At 37.8% G+C, this 18,000-nt stretch overlaps 1 protein-coding gene across 18 annotated transcripts in view; it reads left to right on the forward strand.

Moving 5' to 3' along the window:
- The window catches only part of HDAC9 (histone deacetylase 9), a 489,493-nt gene that overhangs the window by 270,173 nt on the left and 201,320 nt on the right, over positions 1-18,000 (forward strand). For all 18 annotated transcript variants that reach the window (XR_012633220.1, XM_074900381.1, XM_074900380.1 and 15 more), the window contains 2 exons: positions 10,500-10,628; positions 13,388-13,503. Coding sequence is in view for 17 of the 18 variants with exons in the window: in XM_074900381.1 (XP_074756482.1) it covers positions 10,500-10,628; positions 13,388-13,503 (245 nt within the window). In the remaining variant the exon portion in view is untranslated. The remainder of the gene's footprint in view (positions 1-10,499; positions 10,629-13,387; positions 13,504-18,000) is intronic.

Raw genomic sequence — 18,000 nt, forward strand, 5'->3', positions numbered from 1 at the left:
AAGCAGGGAAACAAGGCAAACTTAATATAATTCTCCTCATTTTATTCCATTTTTCAGGGGTGCTAAGCATTCCTGCCTCTCAGAGTCCCTGTTTACCTGGGTTAATGAACAGTCTTGATAAATTTGGACTAGGTGATGTGCCCAATGGAAATCACCGGTGCTTATTACAGAGAGAGGGGGGGGGAAAAAGTATTCTGATTCCCAGCCCTTTTTTCTTGATTTGTCTTTCCATTAATTACCAGAATTTTTAAGCCTTCCTAAATTCACTATCAATAACTTGAGTCATAATTAGTAGTAAGAGGTTTTAGAAAGAAAAAAAACTTTCACTTGCAATTGAAGAGTGAATCTAAAGCAAACTGTTGTTAACAGCTTCTTCCAGATTCATGTAATGAACAGGCCAAAACAGAGTTCAGCCCCCAGGAGCCAGCAGCTCTAAGGAAATGTAATACCATTGTAACTACTGTGCTGGGCTGCAGTCATCTCAGGTCCATCAGGGTTCTGCAGCATCTTAAGCTGGGGGTGAGGAGGGGTGCCCTGTCACTCTAATTTAGCTCAAGTTAGAGGGGAATTTTTTAACATAGCTTAAAACTAAATAAAAATGAATTTTAGGGTAGGCTTATTGACACTGCCAGAGGGAGAAGAACCTGTGTAGGTATGCTTTCATATCATGAAAGTTGCCAGGCCCTGCACCAGGATTCAACAGGAGTCATCGCCAGGATGAGTTTCTTAAAGACTATCATAGTCTTCCCATCACTGCAAGATTGTTCTTCTAATATATTTTATTTAACGCTTACTTTTTATTGCAGGAAGTGAAGGTGTTACAGGAATGAGTTTCAAAATGATATGGATAAAGGTCTTTCATTGTATTTCTGTTTTAGCAAAAATCCCACTACTTGCATATACATCACTTTCTGTCTTGCTGGTAATTATTCTATTGTACTAGATACTGAACCTTCTTGATGACTAGACTAATTATTAAATCTTGGTTTAAATACTTAGTTCTCCTTTTACTGGCAAATGCATAGCAAAAATTGAATTCTGAAGTTCTGCTTCATATGGTTACATAAAGGTTTTCTTACACAAACTGTGTGTTTTCAGAAATGTTTTAAAAATTAGCATTAACAGGCAGCTTGTGTAACATTCTGATAAGTAGGTAATCAGATACTAGACAACTTTTTGACTTTTGAACCTAGAGGAAACAGCTTAAATAAGGAGCAGGGAACAGTCCTAAAATCTAAAGCATTTTTAAGAGCATAATGCCCATTGAAAATGAAGTGGAATTGTTTTGATGGTCATTTCAATGTCTGTTCCCTCTAGATAAATAAGTTGCAAAACCTTGCATATAAAATCTGAGACTCTGAAGTCAGTAGAAACTGTCCTGTTTGATTTCAGTGGGATTTTTCTTCCATGCTACCTAGGGCAGGGACAGTTGAAAACTTTTAGGAAAGTAAACAAGAACATCTAAAAGATGGCAAAAAGAGAGAAACAGAGAAGTGAAAAGTGGAAATCACATGGTATCAGATCATCCAAAATAGAACACATTGGTTAGTAAAGATTGCACTTCTCCAAACTCCTGCAAAACATAGTTTCACTGAAAAATCTGTTTCAAGCCCACAACTCTAATGAAGGGTTTTAGCTGCCAAATAACATGTTCTGGCTAAAGCCAAGTAAGCATTACAAAGCCATTCATGAACAACGGCATAAGCTTTGTACTTTGCTTTTGATTTTCTCATGGGAAAGTAATATAAATGAGAGTGATACCTCCCTGTTGGCTTTAACTGTTAGAAATGCAAAGCATGCTGAAATTGTACATAATTCTCTTCCAAAGGAAAGGAAATAGCATTTCAATGGTTTTCCTCAGTGTCTCGTTGAGTTATGGTGGTGCACAATTATTCCTGTTAAATTACTCTACCAGATGGAAGGTTACATTGTATATTTAGCTAATTAAGTTGTAGGGGACTGGAATTATATCCCAGAACATAAAGAGCCTATCTAAAAGTAAACTTGTTTTAATTCAGTTTTGTTGGGAAGGTGCAGTGTCAACGTCTAATTAAGATTTTAAACAGGTGGGGTTTTTCTCCTTACTTCGCTTAACATGGAGAGATCCTTTCACAAAGTCAACCTTGCCTGCAGAAGTCAGGCAAACATGTTTTGAAAGCCCAGACAACTCTGGGGACAATTTTATCTTCATTTGTCTTGAGTGAAGCTGAAGTGCCTTTCTAGTCTTGAGCTGCATTTGGCCTATAGTTCTTATCTGCTAGGAAAGCAAAATATACTGCGTTTTGGTTGCTTTTGTTTTCTTGGCATCCTGTACTCCATGTTGCCTTTGGACAACTCTAAAAGAGTATGCTTCAGAAATCCAGACCTGCCCAGTTCTCATCTACTGATGACATCGATGCCCCATTAAACTGGGGGAGAAGGTGATGGTGTTTCATCATGAATGTCTGAAGACTGATGAAATATTAGATAATACTTTTTGGCTGTCATCAATGAGTTATCACTGCTGGATATTTTGCTAGATTAAAATCTGTGGGATTTAGTCATCCTGTTAACTAACTACATCTTGTATGGGTCTTGGGGAACAACATAATCATGAACATGATTATTCTATAAAAAATAAATCATGTCTAAAGGGATCAAACTGTGACCACGCAGAAGCCTTGACTTTTGGTGCTAGGGGATTATCTCCTGCACTTTGCCAAAGAAAGTATTTTTTCTTGTGTAAAACTAGTGATTCAATGGATGTCAGAGGAGGATTTAGGCTGAAGAGTGGGATTTGCTATATTTGCAGAAAGTATGGTATTATATTCCCATTGCTTCTTCCTTGCTAGAACCAACAGGCGCATATGGTCAGAAGTGGGGGCGAGAATAACCAGTGGAGACCTAACTAGAAGGACTGCCAGCCATGCGTACCTAAATTTGGTTATTACCATTCAAATGAGGGATGCCCTCTATTAAATGGCCTGTTTCATCTTCTTCTTCCTCCTCTATACCTCCTGAGAACTCAGATGCGGTTTGGCTTCCATAAGTGCTATAAAAGTGAAAAAAAAGTTACAGAATTTGGAGATGTGCAGGGAAGATGAGAATTAATTTTAAAATACCCTTGTTCTTTTATTCTATATCTCAAGACAGTATAGTATTATTTGCTTTTTGATCCCCTGTTTATTATTGGAAAATAGCATTATTTTACATGGCAGAAGATTTAAGATAGACCTGACATAGCAATAATATGCCATGGATTCAGCAGACTTGACATGTAATTAACTGAAGAGGCCCAGTGAAACCATGGCCTCACTGAAACTGGTATATAGCCCAGTGGTGAAAATGCAAGGAGATGGTGTTTCTGTGCTAAGGAATAGAAATTATTAAGAATTCTATCGAGACCTGTTCTTTTGTCTCACAGATTACATGCAGAACAAATATCAACAGGAAATACTTCACACTGATCAGCTTTTCCTGAAAAATATAAAGATCTCTAATTCTGGCTAAATGCAAACAGTACACTAAGCAATTCCTACATCTAACTCGAGAAATCGTTCCTAGAAAGATAACACTTTTTTGCATGGCTGATAAACCAGAAATTTTATGTTTCATACAGACTGGTGTATGAGGAAAAGTTAGATATTTAAAACAGCTTCAGGGAATATTTCATTTCTGAACTTTCTTTAGAAAATCAATAAAATTTTGCTAATCTTGTTAAATTGGCTTCCTTAGCCTGAAGAGAGCTGAAGGGCTGCAAGATCCCCTCTAATCTAATTAGCTCTTTCACCATGTGTTTCACTAAACCCGTTTTTTTATTTAGGGAATGGATATTTATCTTAGTCTGAATAAATAAAGCATTCTACCTTTTACAAAAGTAAAACAAAGCAAAGGACTGAAGGGTTTCACATATGACCAGCACTCCCCTTAAAGCAAATGGTTGTACAGGAAACAATTTTGGTATATGCTGAAAACACATTAGGTGATGCAGGCCAGAAAAACAAAGTGTCTCCATCCTGTACTGCTGTATGTGGTGCTCCCGCCTTGTTGGGACCACCCAGTGGTCAGATCTATGTAGTTCTTGGAAGAGCTTTAGAGGGTATCTGTAAATAGCTTTCAGTCTCATGAATCTAATTTAAAACCCTTCCAGAAACAGCACTTTAAATCACCAAAATTTAGAAAACGTTGAACCTACAGATTTGTACTACATGCTGGTATCTCCCAGTCTGTCAGCCAGTGGGGAGGATGTCCACATGTTCATTTTCTGATACTGTCTTGTGGCCACATCTTGGGATGTGGCCTTCTATGGCAAATGTCAGTCAGTCGTGTATGAAAACAAAAAGTCACTGCTCATCTTTCCTATGCCTAATATATTCAGCTATGTGGAGGTGGCTGAAACAGTCTGTGGCTGCCTACAGGAAGCCAGAGCAGAAGTCAGAAACTCCATGCAGAGCAGAGACTATTTACATGTCTGCCAGAACCATGTGTGGCAGAGGAAAGGCTGTGAGACCATCAGGTCTCTCAGGGACAAACTCATTTGCAGCTCTCCACAAAGCAACTGGGGAAACTGGAAGCAGTTTTGGTCCCTGACCCGAGTTCTCTGTCTCTCTAGCTTTCTGCCTAGCTTTGGTTGCATTCACAGTTTTGATGAGGAAGCCCAGATTATCTTATTTATCCTTTCTGATGGTGCATAGGGTTGTCTTGTGCCTTTCATTCTGCCTACATCATTGTGGGGGAAACTGGGAAGCTTCTCCCTAGCCCATTACCCTCAGACTAGCTTCTTAGGAACCTTACATATGCCTCTTGGGTATTTTCATTGATGTAGTAGTAAACTGGGATTTGATGTTCTCCTTGATCTCCAGGTCCTGGCATGGCATAGCCAGGCAGGTTTACATTACTTATGCATATTCCTTACGTTACTTATGTATAAGTATTACGTACTTATGCATATAGTAGGCTTATCTTATGTATATTACCACAGTGACTGGGAGCCCACAGCATGGGCCAGGAACCTGTTGTGCTATGCAATGGACCCAGCAAAATGATCTCTTCACAGTATGTTTTATCCCATTCTGCCCTTCCTCCTTCAAGTGAAATCACGACAGAGATCTCAAAGTTACTTCATTATCCACATTCAGTATCTTCTTGAAAATTCTAAATTGCCACAGTGCTAGAAAGAAACTTGACAAATGATAAGCCATTGGTATGTTGGCAATGCCACCATCATGCTAATCAGTACCGTCTCATTATTTTCTCTTGTACCTCTGGCAGTCTATAGCCATACATCATCCTTTTGTCCTGTAACTTACACTTATGCTGTCTCAGTCATGGACTCTCATGGTTGTGTGTTGTAAAGCACGTAATGCTTATCTGTGCATGGGTCTCTAGTACAATAGTATAAAAAATAACAACCTATGTATGTGGTGTGAAAAATAGAAAGATTCCTTGACTATATATTCCTTTATTAGATATAAGGCAGGAAAAAACAATAACTCCTGCATGTAGTACAGCATAGAATATATTCAAATTAGTACAATATATGACCCTTCACCACTTAAAAGAAATGAAAGCTAAAGAAATAGATGATACCAGGGAAGATTTACTTCAGGATCACGAAGTCTTTCCTTCTTAATTGTTTCAGTTGATTTAGTTATGTTAGTAACATAACTAAAGTTATGAAGTCCAGGTTATCGTTTCAAAATGATCTTAGTGATAACTAAGCTGGAGGATGGGCAATAGCGAGCAATTTTATCTTTATCAAGTAAGATGTGAATTTTGCCTCTATCACTTGTGCTGTTGTTGAAATCTTTGTAGCCAAATTTATCATCATTTACCTCAGCTGTCCTACCGTTTTTCTAAACCAGCCTTCCAGCAAGGAAAAGGAAATGCTTTCACTTTAGAGCCTTTCGAAGTCTGGACAAAAGCTCACTTTCTGTTCTTCAGGTTTCCTATATATGGCTTTAGTCTCGAGATGAAGACCTGCTCGCTCTGCACCCTCTCCCATCCCCCATTTCCTGCCTGGGTTCATTAAATGCTGATTTGAAGTTGGCACACGCTCTTCTGATACAAAAGTAGTACTGTGTTCCAGGAACCATCTGAAAGTAGTATATTATTATCTTTTACATTCCCTTCATATATATGTCCTCTCCCCATGTGTAGAAAGGATTTTTATCCCTTCTTCTTAAATATCTCTGTGTGTTTAATAAAAAGAAACAGTGAAGCAAAGCCCTGTCAAAAAAACCTCAGCTCATTTGGGAGCAATCTGGCTCCAGGCTATATTCTTTAATGCTAGTATCTGCAAATTGCTAATATTAAGCAAAGTGGAGTATAGGACATAATGACTTCACCAAATCATTTTCCTATCTCTCATGCTTGTGTTTCAGTATCAAGTTTCTCAGGAGAAAATAATTTTCTTTCACCTGAGCAGTGACAGTTGTTGTGATGAAATTAATGTCTACCTACAGAGAAGCCTGTATATTTTCTACTTTTAACAGTACAGTTACTTACTTCTTTCCTGCTATATGAAGCCACCATAAGAGATGAGAAAAATAATTGAGATGCTATCTTTCTTCTTCACCTAGATCAAAGTTCTCAGTTCTCTGTGGAGATAATGACAAGTTATACCAAGGAGTTAGGTAACCAATCCTTGGGTTGTCTGTGACATCTGTTGTTTAAACTAGTACTTTCTGTATCTTTCACACCTGGTTCCCGCTTACAGTCATGTAAAAAGTAATACCAGTATATTATTACCAGCACTAAAAAGAGAATAAGCCAGGTAATAGCAATAAGACTGAACAAGCCATACTACTGCAACATCTCATTATTCCAAATTATGCTGCAGTTACAGAAACAAAGTCATTTTCAGGCTAGTCTTTCCTGAAATCCACTCAAGTGAATTGCTGAAATGGGTATCAGCTGATTCCCATCAAAATCAATGACATGGGCTTTGATGGCTTTCAGAGAAAATAGCTGTGTCTTTTTGTTTTCTTTGCAATAAAATACTCTCAAATAATATACTTTCCCTTTCTACAAGTAGGAACTGATTATTGTTCCAAAGTGCTAAATGTAGTAGAAGTACAAAGATTTGCAGAGCAAAGAGGCTAGGCTAATAGTGACCAGTTAGACCAGTATCAGTTGTATACTGCTTTTTAGCAGGATTTTAGATGAATAGACCACCGTACCAGCCTGATGCCATGAAAACGTGCAGTCCTGTTTTCATCTGCTACACTCCTGGCCAGGTGCTCTTTTTCTCTTGTCTCTGGCATTCTGGCTCCTTGGTCAGAGGAGTTGCAGGCATCTAAGCCAGCAAACCCCACCTCATTCGGCACCTGTAGCACTTTAGAGAGTCCCTATTTCCTCAGGAAAGTGAGATACAGGGCATATCCTATGTGAGGTAAAATTAATCTAGGTTTTAGTCCTGGACCACAGTGGAATGCTTGGTCTACAGAAAGTTAGCCATGTGCATTAATTATTTTGCTGAGTCAGTGTCTTGGTTTATGGTTGAATCACTACATAAAGTAATAGTCTATGTGAAGGTCTTTTCAATGATTTTGTGGTATTAACAGAGCAAAAAAAGGTTCACTTTTAGGGGCTTGTATCTGCATGGGGAAGCTATTCTGCAACAAGGTCATGAGTAAAGCTTTAACCTCAGACATTATTTGGCACTGGCTCCTCATGTGACACTTCCACATAGAGAATGCCTTTGAGGGATGAACATAGTCAGCCTTGGCAGTGGATTAATTACGCTCAGCAAAGGTGTTAATAATGTGCAGCAGAAATACAGGGGTGACTAATGAAAAACCATTCTTTTGAGCATTATCCCTCTATAGGCCACTTCTAAGAACCACTAGTTTAAGTATTGAACCAAATGCTCATTTGAAACATAAGGCAGATTTATTATAATAAATCGTCACCATTTTCCACTAAGGCTTTCTAAGTGCCTCGCAAATACTAGGGGAACAGTTTAATTTAAAAAAAAAAAAAAAAAAAAGTTTGAAAAATTTATGTTCGCTTTTTGCTCACTTGTTTGCATTTCAGAGTTTAAAGGATTAAAATAATTCCTACATGATCTTGCATTGGGGAAGTCTGTGTGTATATATATATGTATATATGTATATATGTATATATGTATATACATTTATAGTTCTAATCCACAGCTCTATCCTTGAAGCATAAAATTCTTAATTTTGCCTTTTTGACTATCAGAAGAGAGTTGACAATTATAGATGTGTTATTACTGCCTTCATGTAGGAGTGTATTGAAGCACATAGGATTGCTCTTGTGATCCATACCTGTTGCAGTCAACAATAATTCTGCATCAGCTTTGGTGGGGCAGGATGGTACAATGACCTCTACAGTCACACACTAAGTCAATTCCTCAGCCACAGACAGGTATCAAGAAACCACTTCCCATTTCTGCATTTTGTCCATTGGAGCAGACATCCTCAAATTGGTTAGATTTATATGATTAGTGCACTGAAACATGAATTCTTGTTGCCAGCCATCAAGTCCTACTAGTACCATGTTAGGAGCTGGCAGTGTCTCATGGGAGACATTCAAGAAAGCCAGCATCTGAAGAAAACACTCTTCAAACCTTGGCTTTGTTTTTTATTGGGAGGTTTATTATATCGTTTAAAAAACAGTCTTCTCCATGCCTTTTCATTTAAAATTGATTATGTCTGTTTAAAAATGATTTTCGTCTTTCATGCAAGGGCTGTCTTCTCAGACAGCTCATAAATTCAGACACTGACATCAAAGTCTGCTCTCTCTGCTTATATGATTGATTCAGATGCAGAATATGATGGGAATGTGGTAAAAATAGAAAGGCAATCGCTGTGACTGAGCATGAAACATTCATATAGAAGTGGAGCATTTCTCCAGTGAGTGTTGCAGAGGATTTGTATCACATTAGTCTGTACAAATATGGAAATACTCTCCTAAATCTTAAGAGTACAGAATAGTCTAAATGGAAATAACCCTAAGTGCCGAAGGGGTGAGCACCTTTTCTTCCAAATGTCATCATACCTGGTCAGATCTGTGGTGAAAGCACATAGTGTAGTCTTAGCCCATTGTTATATTTTATATTTAAAGTTTTATAGCAAATGGTTTCTTAGACAGCAAATAAGTCATCTGTACTCCATCCCTAGAACCATTGGTATTCACAATGGTAGTAAGTGATAAAAAATAAATGTATTTCTACCATTTTTATTATTAAAGATTTCTGCTGTTGTGCTAGCCTATGTATCTTGGTCTGAAATGTACTTAAGGCACAGGCCGCTTAGAAGGGAGCGCTTGCCACGAGCAATGTGGTATGTGACAAAGGCTGGCGTGTGACTGCAGGTACTGCGGGTTACAGCAGCACTCCGGCAGAGCTGCGGCCCCTTTGCTCTCACGTGAGCATTTCTAACATCCCCATCTCTGAGGTAACAAGTGGGACAGCGGGAAAAAGATGTGCAATATTACAAGTGTAGGATTGAGTTCCTGCCCTGAAGTGACAAATGTTATAGTGCTCAACTGAATGAAGATTTCATTTATTTTGTTTTTCTACTCTTACTCCTTCTTTGGGGCTGGGCTTATGTCTGTGCATAGGAGAGAGAACTGATCCCAGTTTTCAGCTCTCCCTATTTTGAGATACTGCTTAGCCAAACCTTAGTTCCGGGAAGGGAAATAAAACCAAATTTTATTCCACAATTGTCTTTCACTAGCTCTTAGCAGTCTATTTGATAGAGGGTTTACTTAGAAGAACAGATAAATGAGTGCATGAAACATTTTAGCATGCTAAAAATACCACAAAATAAAAAACACAGCAGAGCTTCATCTCTGGCCTTCATATGAAAAGACTGTGTCCATTTAGGAAACAAAGGTGGAACTTGCCCAAGGTGCATTAAATATAATCCCAAATTTTCTGGGAATCAATCCTACTTCTTCATTTTCAGAGCATATATTTTTCTGTGTAAATGTTCTTATGAGACTGTCATAAATCTAGTTGTTTGGTGTGTTACTCAGAAAACACTGAAGTTCTGGGCCTAAAATTGCTGACCAAGAAATGTTCTGCCAGCAAGGCTTGTCATAATTTATATTTCTAAGAGAAATCAAAAGGCACCAGTGGAGTTTTCTCTCTATTTCTGTCATCAGACCATAATCCAATTATAAGGTTCCTGTTTCCAAGCTGTATTTCCATTCAAGTTTTCACTTACAAGAGAGATAACAATGATGTGGAATAAAAGTTTCATTCATCTCTAATTAATATTTATATTTTAACAATAATTAATGGGTAACTTTTTCAAACGGGTTCAAATGGGATGAGAAAAATACTGGGATACGAAACTTTTCAGCTCTCTTCCTCTCTTTCCTGATCTCCAACCTAAAATGGAGTTGTATGGAAGCAGCAGGATGGCTGGGGAGAATGGGCTGTAAAATCTCTGCCTCCAAGCCCTCCTTGGATCAGTTCAGGTCTGTGATATCTGACACAAAGCAGCAATTTGATTTGTAATAATTTATTTTCTTCTCTTCATTTCCAGCTTCAGAGCCCAATTTGAAGGTACGTTCCAGGTTAAAACAAAAGGTGACAGAAAGGAGAAGCAGTCCTTTACTCAGGAGGAAGGATGGAACCGTCAGTTCATTCAAGAAGAGACTCTTCGAGGTGACAGGTAATTAAGAATGGAGAAATTCTATATCACTGTGCCTGCTCACAGAGTAGTGGTGGTATTTTGCAATTGAAACTGTTCGCTAAACAAAGGAATGTGTCTTTTTTTTACTGCTGCTGAAAAGAAAACTGTATTAAATAATTGGTTGTATTTATAGCTTGTAATCTGCAGCTTTCTATCACTTACCAAAAAGTAATTGTGAATTTGAAAGCCATACTTTCAAACCAACTTGGAAACCAGTACTTTACAACAGCAAGTACAAGAACAAAGAAATGGTAGACCCCTTGGTGGCAAGGGACGTCAAAGGAGAAAGCAAGAATAGTCTCTTCTCTTAATCTGTGTTTTCTGTACATGAACAATGTTTCAGATCTTGCATCTCCCACAGAAAAATGCAGATGCTAATAGCAGGTGCAAAAACACCTATGTGGTATTACGCAGGTTAATCAAGGACATTTTGGAATCCTGTGTTTGGCCCTATCCCTCTGGTTTCTCTTTTTTGAAAATGTTGACTAGTTAGTTTTGATGTAGGGGCTCACTAAGCTGTTTTCTGAGAAAAAAAAAAAAAAAAAAAAAATCAGTGGCATATTGTTGGTCATAGTAGATAGTAAGTATTCTTAGTAATTGAATGGGAACTTTTAGCAGGTAAAAATACAGAATTATACATGTGAGGGAGATTAAAAGGGGAAAAAAACCAAGTAAAAATTTGGCATCAAGTACTATTTATTTTAAATAATTTTCCTGGCCCTGAATGGATGCTGAGACTTTCTTTCATGTGTTTGGTATTGCAGAGGGGTAAATTTTGTCAGGTATATTATTTTGCAGAATTGCACCCAAGTTCCCAAACAGGCTAAAGTCCTTCCATTTTCAGTCCTTAGGATTAGTATGCTGCCAAGGCCTTATCTGTTGATTTGAAAGAAAAGAGCATTTGCAGCATTTGGCCTCATTCTGACATTTCTTGCTTTGACTTTGCATCGATACTTGGTAGCTTCATGGCTTATTCAAATGATGTTACAATCAGGCCATATGTTTATGCAACCAACTGTTACTAGTCTGTCAGACATGTATCTGAATTCACTTGGTATATCAGAATTACATCACGCTAAGATAGAAATATAACACAACATGAAGAAATTCACATCAGCAGCCCCATACATGTAATTCTCATGACAACTTTTCACAGTATGCCATGTGTAAAACTGGGATATAGATGAGAATCTAATAGTGAAAGTAACTAAATAAGGTATTTTCCCTATAAATTATTTCCAGATTAGAATGTTTTACAGCTAAATTATTATTTCTGTTTGCTGAAGCTCTTATGAGATTCTTGATCTCTACCCGAAGTTATAGCTCATTTCTTTATATTTTGTACATTCATAGGTAAGGTATAACATGAAATACTTCTCCCAGGAGCATTTCTGGCAGCCATTGAGAGAGCAGAAACCTGAAAATAAATGTGTTCTCTTCCTAGCTCTGACAATAATTAGGAGCTTTACAGTTTGCCATTATAATTATTAATATCAGCTATATGCCATAATCAAAACTTCCTTGATCAAACATTTCTGGCTGAAGCCTTTTTCTCTTTTTTTTTAAATTCTTTTAACTGAAAATAGCCCTTTATTTAAATGCCTTTTAATATGAAAAATGCTATTGCAATTTTTTAAAAACAGAGAAAAATAGTAAGTTTGCATTTCTGCTGTTCCATGAAAACTAGGGAGACTACAATGCAGGAACTTTACCTGACCAGTTAGTATAACTGGGTGTGGATTCACTCCTGTAAATTTAAGTCAGCTCTAGTAGGAAAGAGTAAGAGGTCCAAGAAACAGCTAGGAAATATCTCAGTAATTTCAGTCAAAGTGAGGATATATTTTTGCATATGAACTGAGACAGAAAGAGTGAAGAAGCAAAGTGGCTATAGAATATTAACTGCCACGTATTAATTATTTTAACTTCTTGAGTACTTTAATTTGAAAGCTATCCCATGATATAGGCTTACCCCTATTAATGCTGCACTCTTCCATCTTTAACCTTGTTAACTGCTTTCATTACATAAATTTAATTTCTATTAATGTAGGATTAGAGTAACTCAATACACACAGTGAGATCATCCCCTTTATCTTAGACAGAACTCAGAAAATTTTAAATCAAGATAGCATATAGCCTTTCAAATGTTATTTAACGATTTGTGTGCAGTACAAATCCCTTCATATTTGTGCCAAAGATGTAGTGAAAGTGGTGTATATTCTGCCATTATTACTTGTGTATGTAACGATTAGTCCACAGTGGGCTCATCCCCTTTCTAAACAGAAGGGGGATGGCAGTAGCCTCATGAATTGACAACATGTTATCATGACCTTTGCAAGCCTGCTATCTCTGTCATTTTGATCTCTTACAGAGGCAGGACTTTTTGCAATTAAAAAGACAAGACTTCCTTTTCTTTTTACTCTTTACAAGTTCTAAGTCTGTATCTCTGCCTGATATTGAGTATCATACCATCTTTGTGGGAAAAATAAATATTAAATTCTTCCTTTGTGAAGCAGGCAGATCAGAAGGAGAAAGACCAAGAGTATCTTTCCTCATTAGCACTGTAAAAGTAAAACCAAAAGAAATGGAGGATGAATTAAAAAACTGCAATGTAAGTAAATAGCATAACCAATAGACACTTTTCAACAGAAAGAAGACCCTGTGCCATAAAGAGTATATAGTCGATCAAGATCATGTGTTCTTTTCCAGTGTGAAATTCATGTGCTTAATCTGTTTTTCAGAATCCTCAGTCAGTAGCAGCTCCCCTGGATCAGGTCCCAGTTCCCCAAGCAACGGTCCAACCAGCAGTATAACAGAAAATGAAACCTCAGTTTTGCCATCTAACATTCAAGCTGAGGTAAGAATCTTCATTGGGTAGATAATTTTCAGATATCTAGACTGGAGATATTTGAAACTTCAACTGGATCATACTCACCAGCAGAGTAATTGCAGAAGATACAATTATCAGGGATACCATGACACTGCAGGCTGACACCAGAGCATGTTATATATGAGATCCAACTTCATACATGAGATGCATGTTCAATAAACCCGCATATACGAGACGCAAGTTCAAGAGACACTTTGGTAACAAAAGGCCAAACAAAAGCAGTGGTAATGCTACTGGAAGAGTGGGAGGGAGCTGTTGAAGGAACTTGGAAGCATCTGTATTGCAGACCATTACCTTCTGGGGTAACGTGGAGAGGTGCTCAGTGCTGAACCACTGACGAAGAATTTTCACATACAAAAGAGTGATTTAGACATTGGTGACCTTAACACATCTGAATTAAGGTAGTCCCAGGTTCAGATGGTTGCTGAAGTAGATTTGTTTAATTACAGTATTTAGGTGACTAAATCCTTTTTCACATCTGCCTTTTATTTTACTGTACCTCAGTTTCCTTATCAAGGCCATACTGACATTCCAGGAGTTTTTTAAAGCGAGACTGTACGCAGAAGGAGTCTTAACTACTCCTTATTCTGCTTCTTACCTATGTGCCTATAACAACAGGAATGCAGATGGTAAATCAGTTGTGATAAACCTCATTTAGCACAGATGACATGCACGTCCCTTTGCAATATTTTAAAGGGACAATAAAATAATGCATCTAAGAAAGAATCAAATTCCACAGTATCCTGTATCCAGTGACTATACTTACAGCAATTCCTGCTTTGGTGGCAAAGTTTTCTATTAATTGTTGGTTTATACTGTTAGTGTTAGAAAAGTTGCATAAGAAAATGTGATTTAACAGAGTTTTAGCTAATGGAGCTATTTCTTCAGGTCAGTGGCAGGACATTCACCTCAAAAAAACCTGGAATGGGCAGTTCAACCTCCAGCAGTGACTTTTCCCCATAATGAATTAATTGTGTGTGTGAACTATGATCCAGGGGGCAGGTGGGTGACCTCTGCACACTGATTAGTAGCCTCTCTCTGGCCCATAACCAAAAAGAAAAAAAAATTGCATTGATGGCTAACATGTGGTCCTTCCTCATAGTCCCCCTGTATGTGATTGCAAGGAAATGTAAATGATGCAGAGTAAGATCCATCATTCAGATTAAATCAGATCCTAGTTCAGTGGAATTAAATGGTATATTTTAATATTGTGAATGTTTTAGAAGTTTGTAATATGTGAGTGGTAGTGCTGTATTAAATGGCAAAATTTGTCCAATTGGATCTTTTATTGACTTGAGGATACTACAAAATGCAGAGGAAATAATGTCTCAGACTGATACGTGGTGCTTGTTACTTTGCATGTTATAGTTTCTGGACATTTACCCACAGTGTTGAACCACCATCAGAAATACATCTGGTCAGGCTGACAGTCTCTGTTTGGGGAGATTTGGAAAGGTTGTAGCAACAACCAGCAGAGTTATATTCTATTTATTAACAGAATACTGCACTGCATATCATTTACCATTACTGTGCCATTACAGACATCAGAAGTTAGAGCCCCACCATACAATGACAGATGCTCAAACGAGCCTAAAAAGTTCCTTTAGAAGCTGAGCTCTGTGTGCTGAAGTCAGTCACTTTCCTTGCTGGAAGCATGCTAAGAAGCTGAAACTACAGACTTCCATTTCTAGATACAGTTGGGGGTTTCTTTACCCTGGTTACTTGACTCTTAATACTGTGGTCCTGTGGGCTCAGACATTTTTCCATAAATCTCAGCTTCAGTGAATTTTGATTTCAGTGGGATTTTATTTGGTAGTTTAACAGCAGCTAAACTCCTACATATCTCTTTTCTAGTTTAGCATTAGCTGCCAGCTCTCAAAGGCTATATATCTAATCAATTTTTCATCAGATACACGAAGTACAGAAGTTCCTAATAATAGGATAAGTGTTCCAAAATCACCCAAAATACCACTTGTTTTGCTGTAATCTCGCATGACTCACATTGCTGTTGTTTCATAATCGTTGTTGTGACATTTGCAGTAAGTGTTGTGCTCATAACTGAGTGGGTGGATAGCCGTGGTTTTCATGGCAGCAAATAAACCACTTTTTACTCAGGGAAAACAGGTTGCTATGACAGAGAGCCATTTACCAGTAAAACATGAGTCAAGACCATAAATGATTACACTCTAGTGCATAGACAGAATTTGAGCATTATCAGTAATGAAACAGATTTTTAAAGTATTTTTGCCATATCCATTTGAATAGCAAGACTTAAGGGGTTTACCCTCCAGAGCAGACAGTCTGGTGGATAGACATTAACATTTTTTTGAATGAACAAAGTGCGCTGCAAATGCTACATATTTGCAGATAATTTTTGCTATCACAGTTCCCTTAATGGTACTTTCAGTACCATTTGTTAAAACACTGGTCTCATTATATGAAACTTGAAAGTTAAACTCAAGATTTTAATTACACCTTATAAATAAAATGCTGTTTTTATTAGGCCCAGTTGTCTCCAGTATCATCAAGGTTCACCACAGTAGCTATTTGTCTCTTGTAGCATGCTGTACACTTTCAGGTCACCTCCTGTGCTGGGTCTAAATCTTACTTGCATGAGAAATGCAAGCAGCATTGAGCCCCTGCAAAGCATGTCCCTTGGGTTCAGAGGGACAACCTGCCTTAGTCATGTGAAATTATTACTTTTAGGGATTCATGTCAGGGTCAAAAGCCATTGAAGACAATGGAAAGTTTCCAGTTGGTGTAAGTGGGCTTCAGATAATTTTCTTTCCTTTGCACTTTGGAGAGCAGCATTTCCTAGAATATCACCTGATTATACAGGAGACATAAATGACATGCATGGCAGATAATACATACTTGATTTGTGCAGCCCCACAGTACTATGTTTCTAATACTCAGCTCCTTGAAGTGCTCTTTGCAGGTGGCTGGTGGAAAAATGTGCAGGTTTCTGTCCAGCTGGTGAGGTTGGCTTCAAGTATATGTGAAGTGAGTCTAATTACAAAAAACCACACCCCAAAAGCCTTAAATAAGGGTGTAAGTGATTGTGAATATTCAAAACTATTACAACCTTACTGTAGATCCACAATTGAGAAGTTTTAAAGCCAAACCATTTCCTCTTCCCCTCTTAATGTGTGTGCGTATAAACATGCACACATGAAATAGTTGTTCCTGCTTCTCAAAAGGTCCCAGTAGCACAACAGAAGTACAATAACTAGTGATGGTAACATGCTGATCATTGTGCAGTGTTACATTTAGTTATTGTACTCTATTTTAAGAAAGAGGGTAACTGCTGATAGGCTATTTTAAGCATCAGGAAGCAGGATCCATGGACCCAGTGAGTAAGTATATAGAGGAGCAAGTAGGACAAGTTGCTCTTCAGGGTGGTTGAGTTGTCAGTCCAAACCATCACGCCTGCATGTAGGATGAGGATCATGGCTTATCCATTGTGCTGCCAAATGACACTGCTGGCAACTCCAGCTTGTGCCACCATTTCAAGGTACTGTCGACTGCATAAAAAGCAAAGTTGCAGCTGGGGTCAAAGCAGTTCTGCTTCAGCATACACAGGACCCTAATCTACGCAGGTGAGCTACTAAACTTATTTTGGGAGATGAGGTTTGACTGATGCTTAGGCTAATACTGCCTGAAAACATTTTAAAAAATCAGTTACTTACCAAAATGAAAATGACTGATTATTAGAGGTATTAGAAGTTGTGCTGAAATGCTCTTACTAAAAACTCCTGTTTTCAGCATTAAATTCCCATGGTACATAACGTGATCGATTCTGCCTCATGAAACAATCATGTCTGACCTTAATGTGGGAACATGTTTTACTTCTATACACCCTGTCGCTGTTATGTTTGTTAATTCAAATCTTAGGAAGTAATAGTATCATCCTGAAAACCAGAAAGGAAATGTGCATTTTTGAAGTGGCTTTGTATAGATGCTGCAGTTGCTATTAATTCGACTGTATTCTATGAGGCACATTAAAGCTGCTGCAGTGTCCTTTTTCAGTTAAATCTTTGTAGTCTCCCTCAATAATATCTCCATAGTCTTGACATACTTGGTTTTATTCATGGTCAAAGGTGGATGTTATCAAGGCAAGACACTGTTAGCCAAAAATTAATGTAATATACAAGTGAAGTTTCTTTGTTTCGTATGCTATCTATTGACATTCCCTAGGTACCAAAAGAAAATTACAGAGATAGACTTTACTGTTATTGTCTCAGTGATAGGTCGTATCTCCAAACAAACTCTATGAGGAAGGTTATGTTTTGGAATAACATCCTGTGTTTTTGTGCTTAACCACTTTTCATTGATGGTCTGAAGTTGCATTGTATTAGCACAAAGTATTTTACAGAGTTAATTGATATTCCAGGTTTGTCCAGGGGAAAATCTACAGCTCCCCACAACATGCTTGACAAGTTATTATATTTACTTTAGTCAAAG

The sequence above is a fragment of the Athene noctua genome, chromosome 2, assembly GCF_965140245.1.
Source record: "Athene noctua chromosome 2, bAthNoc1.hap1.1, whole genome shotgun sequence".
In the NCBI taxonomy this organism is placed as follows: Eukaryota; Metazoa; Chordata; class Aves; order Strigiformes; family Strigidae; genus Athene; species Athene noctua.